This window comes from Diprion similis, chromosome 12 (genome assembly GCF_021155765.1).
Source record: "Diprion similis isolate iyDipSimi1 chromosome 12, iyDipSimi1.1, whole genome shotgun sequence".
Classification (NCBI taxonomy): Eukaryota; Metazoa; Arthropoda; class Insecta; order Hymenoptera; family Diprionidae; genus Diprion; species Diprion similis.
In genome coordinates, this window is record NC_060116.1 from 3,668,460 (window position 1) to 3,675,516 (window position 7,057).

Here is a 7,057-nt window from a genome sequence, read left to right on the forward strand (position 1 = left end):
TTGGTTGATAATACGTGAAACTGCTGATACCCCCAAACATTTCATTTATATATTGAACTCTTTCATCCGCTTTGAAATTGTTGAAACGCTGATAACAACTGGGAATTTTTTTTTACAAAATCTGCTAATGTTACTTTACAGTAATTTCGTATCATTCAAAAAACTATATTTTGCGATAAATTACAAATAGTTGGCATGCCTGAAACATGTACCAATTGCCCTAATTAGACTAAATTTTTTACTTCATTTTCGATCAGAATTTCTCGAAGCAATTGTCAAAGTTTCCTTCAACAGTCCATTCAGTCCCATACACGAATATTTCGCAATTCTAAAAAATATTTACAGTCATTGACGGAAATTCTATAGTAATTGTAGAAAAAAATTATCGTACTTGACCTAAGCATTTGTTGATCCGAAGAAAACGAAAGGTTTGTTCCAATGAATGTTTTAATCACCACACATTGATTCCTCCAGATAAATATGCAGTTTCGTTAACTGAGATTTTTTTAAACTAACAAACTATGATGTTGTATTAATCAAACCATTGTTGGATCGAAAAGTAGGATTTTAAGATCAACAAAATGATTGCTCAGTCACGTATCTACATAATACGGGTCGTTGAACTAAATGTTTTGCCGTCTCAGCATCCTTCTATTTCATTCAACTAGTCATCAACTTCAGAGGATTATTTTTCATTTAGTTCTTGTAACTGATAATGTTGTTGTATTCACCTGATGTTTATTTAGTCACCCTTAACCGCTGGGTTTGGTTGACTGAAACCAATTTCGTCTCATTCAACAAATTTTTTAGCTCAGTGCAATTATCCAAAAATCGCAATTCAGCCGTGTTGGATCCAGTAACTTTTGTTCGTCATTGAAGTCTAGTTTTTTTTATCATATCTAAGTATATGAATCAGTGATATTTCTATTCAGCGGATTTGGCAGTTTCGCGTATATCGGTCAGGCGATTGGTCAAATGATACCGCATATCGACGAGTTATCTAAAACGGATGTATTTCGCCGAGAAATTTAAAATGGTTTCGAAATACGTTCGTTCTAGCCACCCGTTGACATACGTCCGTTTTCATAAGACCCATCGAATATATCTGGAATGACAGAAATCTCTGAGCATAATATTTTAAGTAACAGAGCTTCACAAATAGTGAATTAGATCGATAGAAACCTAATTAGGATTCAGAAAAGTGTCGTTCACCCGCGTTGTCTAATCAGATCGTGCTACCATGCCTCAAAAATTTCTTCATGTTCGCTGGGAATACTCGTGGTTTTATATTTTGTAGAAACTCGTTACAGCTTAAAAATGGTGAAGTATTAGAATTGGTGTTCTGAAAAGTACGTAACTTTTGTTCATCATTGAAGTTTTAAGCGTATTGATACTTATATAAAATTTTACTTTTCGGTAGTATACGATTATGAATCCTTCAAATTCCATTTAATTAGAAGCTGGTAACAAATTAGATCCTCATCACATATCCATTTACCCACCATAATATACGGGTATTAGTAGTACTGAGATCCTAGTATTTGAAATATCAATGAGTTAGAAGAAATTGCGAGGATCCATGGTAGAGAAGTATCCAGGATCTAAAATTCTTCAATCGAATTTATTCCAACGCGGTGCTTGATAACGGAATCATTTTATCAGTCTACAAATGCAATTTATCTCACTTTTACCAATTAGACGAAAAGGGCAAAATTGAAGACAATTTAGTTTCTAAATGTCTTTCATTAGGTTCTTACGGCAGCTTTAATACTTCGGGTCAGCGTATCATTACTGACAATCAGCATGACTAACAAATTTCTCAGGTAGCCGATATGAGGGTGTTTGAAGCAATAAATGGACCTGATTTCATTCGTTCAGATTATTACATATTCCAGGTAAAATTGACCCACCATACATATATAAACTGCTTAACTCCCATCAAGAATATCGAGCAGAGCGTTTAAATAATCAAAGTTAATTTTATCAGGAAGATAAAATTACCGCCATAAGTAATTCTATACTCTATAGAGAGACCAATTCATACGAGCGATATCTTCGTACACTTCTTAGCTACACAGTACTGAACGTATCAAAACCGTTCAAAGAACATCTGCAGAAACGTATTCGGCGATAAACTATGAATATTTTCGAACATTTCAATATTTACAAGAATATGTATAATGAAATATTAACGCGCCATTGGACAGTAAATATTTCGGTTGAAGAGTATCGGGAACTTGATATTCTGAATTATCTGAAAGGTTTCACTAACGTTTACTTCAAAATACTTCAGAACCATTTCAAACACAATAAGCTTGATTATCTTTTCGATTACGTATGAGATGTAGCACGAATGTGTTAAAAAAATTAAAAACTACACGACTGTACGTCCTAAAGAGCACTTTATACGTATTGAAGGTTTTTTCAATCTGATTGATTCGGTTTGATTTAGTAATTAGTTGAACAAATACAATCATAATGAAAGGCCGAAATCGTTTTACGTCATATGATGGTTGGAGGATGATTTTCCTTTATTTAGCAACTACACAGTTTCATTTAATAAATATCCCTTATCAAGACTTTCTACTAGTTTTCTATTATCTAACGTCGATCATAGAATAGCGCAATATCGAATGACATACGGAATTTTTATATTAGTGAACTATCGCACATCGCCAACGAGTGAAAGGGGATCAACGTTCTACCGATGAACGCGATCCTGTCGAGCTTTGACTAAGTAGCAGCGACAGCTCGCAGGCTTGTGAGATAGGAGAAACTCGCCGACAGCGTCTGTGAAAATGCATTTGAAACAAACATCATAAGTACTTCAAATATTCTAACTCAAAGATTACAGGATTGGAGGAGAGGATCACTTTGAAAGAACGTACGGATCCGTAGAGTTCAAGTGACAAGATTGGAAGTAAGCCGTCAATCGCTATGATCATCGGGGATTTAGCTCGGAGCATGACGATTAATAAGTCCTGAAGCATGCCAGGCGATTTTCCTTCCCAGGTACAGTTATAAGCTGCGTATCCGACCTTCTCGCTCTGTACATGAAAACAACAGTATAAAGGGAAACTCGAAAATAGTTCATCCATCATAGTTTCATAGGCAATCAATCGGCTGGTCACAATTTTCGGAATATTTTTATTGATATATATATATATATATATCGCGATTACCTTATCGATCAAATTATCTGCTGGCCAGGTGAATAAGAAGAGTTCCAAAGCGGAAACGATCTCGAAGAAAATATACTTCGCCACTACGTAGAGCGGTGGATTCTACGCGGTTTTGTAACACAAGAAACAAACATTAGAATTATCTATAGTCGTTTTATTCACTGAACGTAATGTGGGTATTCAGATGCAGTCTCAACCTTACACGGATAAGAACGAAGCCTCCTGTGGTGACGGCGAAAAGTGCAATAGTAGTGACTTCCAGAGCCATAATACGCGTTGTGAGTTTCAGTTTATCCACGTATCTGAAGGCAGAAGAAAATGGTTAAGAAACTGGATTCATAGCCTCCTTACGATCGCACTAATCGTTAGCTGAGAACAATGTTATATCGAAGAGTCTATTAGCTTATGAGATAACCGCACCAAAGACGCAAACTTTCTTAGTGTTTGGTAGATCTTCTTTGAATAATTATTGCCTAATCCCTGAGCTTAGAAATAGCAACTACACAAAGCTTATGCGTGATGGAAAAATTGACACAAATTTCAGATCTTCAGTTCCTTAAGTTAACCAATTTTCTAAACTATTCTGCTGTTCCAATATACAACTTGTATTGGAAAGAAATTAAGTGATTATGCGACTATTATGATTTTCTGAAAGGAATTATCATAGTGCAAACGAACATCCATTAATTATTTTACACGCAAGGGGGAGGGAGGGCGTCCATAAAGTGTGACAAGGTGAGACAGGGGGGGGGGGGGGTCAAATATTAATGCAACATTAATACAACTGAATATGGCTACGAGTGAAATGATCGTTGTAGATATAAATATGTTATTTTGAAGTTTGAAATGTTCGTATTTGCACTTTATTCATATATCCAAAGACCGGTAACGCTTTCATTCGATGCTTGCTTTTGCTTCTTGATGGTAATTTTTTTTTACTTCTGTTATTTATTATTCATTGAAAATAAATAAATTAAACAAGACTCTGTATGATAAATAATGACGACAATGCTCTACAGTTGCACGAAGATAACGACACTTCCAATTTTCTCATGACCATTCAAAAAGATAACGAATTGATTGCTACGTCAGTAGGTAATGAATAATATGAAGGAACGGTTTGAAAGTCCATGAACACAGGGTGATTGATTTTCTTTCAGCTAAAAACAACATAGGAACATACATTGTCTGAAAACGTACAAATTGTTACTTTATTTGAAAATATTAGAGAATAATGATAATAGTACGAGTGCTGTTTTAATCAAGTTTTAAATTGAAAATTGCTAAATTTGGGACGTGACAACAGGGGGTGAGGAAAGAAAGTAAAAAATCATGAAATTTGTGTGACGTAATTTACGGGTGACCCTATATAAATCTATCTCTAAACGATAAAAGTATTTTTTTGATCTTTTAATATCTCGTACCATTCGATGTACTGAAAGAAGCAAGTTTTTCGCATAATTTTATCGGAATACAAGAAGCTCAGTATCTTTGAGGGGGTGCACTATAGTCGTTTTCGATGTCGCATATATCTCCAGATATCCAAGTCCATGTATCTTAAACGCAAAAGGGCATAACACCCTTATTCTATGTGCAGTTTTGAACAAAAACACTTCAGTACATTTTCATTCGACGCAGAAATAAAGAAATGGTATCGCTTCTACGAAATCGTAATTGTAAATTCGTACCCGTTTCTTTATTTCTGTGTCCAATGAAAACGTGTTAAAGTTTGTTTTCTTTTCGTTCAAAATTGCATACAAATGGGGCTGTCAAGCCCTTTTTGCGCTTGATATACGTGGACATAATATTTCCAGATAATAACGTGAATATTATTGCATATGTCAAGTATCTTTAAGGGGTATGCAAAATCGAATCTCACTTTATCAGATCTTGATGCTTTTGGACACAGCGTTTAACATCGCTTTCATTAGTTGCCTTTTGAAATTCTGATCCAAGCATTTCAAATCTGGCACCGGCATACCACAGTAGAATTGCAAACATGAAGTCGAGTATTGCCATGCATCCGACCTGGACTATGATCAGGCTGTGCGAAGCGTACAGGATCATCCAAATCCAAGTTGGCTCTATTGAAAATGGATATGCAGCGTCTCCTGGTAGAGGCTGTGAAATCAACACTGGTCCCAGAATGTAGGCGATTGGACCGACTACGGAGGATACCAGTACAGTCGAATGAGAAATTAGACATTTGTCCACGTATTGCTGAATCAATTCCAGTTCCTCGTTGTTTGCTTGATCCAAAAATTCCTGCATCTCGGCTATCAGGCACTATCAATGAGTCCCAGATTTAATGCACAGAACATTTTTCAATTTTAAAACAGATTACTTATCATCATTGCGATTCTTTTCCTCAATAGCTAACGCTGTATTTGGACAAATTATTTTCATCATAACCAGGTGGTAACTGAATGCACGCGCGTTGTATGAGTGAATCACAGAAGCTACCGAAATCAGAAACCACATTCAAATATGAAAATGATTAAAAATCAAAACTCAATTGGTTATTGAAGTATCAACGGGTCCGACGGATAGCCATTTCGCATCACAAATTTCATCAAAATACAGCAAATATTAGTTTGCCGACTTTCAGAACTGTTTACCGAAAGTTTTTGGTGAACGGTTATTGTGAGTTTTCGTGAACTAAAGGTTGCTTCTAATAAAATTCGTCATTTTCAAGTTTATTCTAAGCATGAATTAAATAAAGATTTTTTTGTCACAGACACAAATTTTATTCTTACGAATATTATGTGAAACTGATTCCAAATTAATCCGTGACGACGAAGATCAACTGCCTCTAAACTCAGAGAACCTAACGATGACATCACTAACACTCCACTCGTATCATTTGATTTAAAAACTATACATTGTATCCTCATACCTGCAGACGTGGAGCTTCTATTTTGCAGATCAACATTTTGAATACCGTAGAGTATATGGCTCCAATCTCTGACAAAACCTTAATGATCGTGTCAGGATCATCTCTGTGGATATAAATGTTATAAAACCAGGCGGAAGAAGTCAATGTCGTGTGAAGGATTGAAAACCACCAGCAAAAGTTGTGCAACACGACTTCCAAGGTGGAGGCTTCGGGCGGCAATGGCCACGAAGCTATAGGAGTTATTGTGTATTTGGTGATTTTGATGGCAGTCCGGAGTGTAACGCGTCGCTTCATAGAGATTTTATTTACGTGACTTCTTTTTAGGTAATATCTGCGATTCAGACCAGTCAGTGATCAACTGTTGGCAGATTATTCTCAAACAAGCTCGCAAAACCAGTTCAAAACCTGGACCGCACAAGCAACTTCTCTGAATGTTTCGACGTTTGAGAAGGACTTACTATCTTGGCTTTCGTGCTAGGTGCAATCGATGGATAGTATCTTTCATAGTTGAAAAGCTAATCATTCAGCACAAGAATAGCTTGGGAATTACTTGCTTCCGATTGGCCGATGCCTGGATGTGAAAGGGAGGTCCCCGCATTTTAATTCAAATTGACTCTTACGACGAACACGGAAGCCTCTGCCAAGTTTTTCACACGTTTCAAAACTCTCCGGTCTGACGTCTGCAGAAAATTATATCTCAACCACTCACCTATTATTGATGCGTACTTATATCGGTTCACACACGCTTTTTCAACATGGCATTCACTTCTTTCACACGCACACGGAGGCATACATTCCATCTTTCTTGAACTGACGTCAATTCACGTACAGTTACAGTTACACTGGTTCATATGAACTTTAACCGTTCGTATGTCGATCCTCGATGATATGCTCGGTTTTGCAAATCACAGGATTAACAAATTAACAAACAAAAAAGAAAATTCAACTAGTATTCTACATGCCATGGAACTCTATCAAC

General features: G+C 36.3%; 1 protein-coding gene across 1 annotated transcript; it reads right to left on the minus strand.

Annotated features, from left to right (window-relative positions):
• Positions 1–2,697: 2,697 nt before the first annotated feature.
• LOC124413011 (odorant receptor 47b-like) lies at positions 2,698–6,511 on the minus strand. The gene is made up of 6 exons (XM_046893300.1): positions 6,079–6,511; positions 5,062–5,303; positions 3,345–3,484; positions 3,183–3,265; positions 2,889–3,047; positions 2,698–2,790 (listed from the first exon to the last, which is right to left on the minus strand). Exons 1-6 carry the CDS (start codon positions 6,370–6,372, stop codon positions 2,734–2,736), a joined length of 975 nt encoding a protein of 324 aa, XP_046749256.1. The 5' UTR covers positions 6,373–6,511; the 3' UTR covers positions 2,698–2,733.
• Positions 6,512–7,057: the final 546 nt, after the last annotated feature.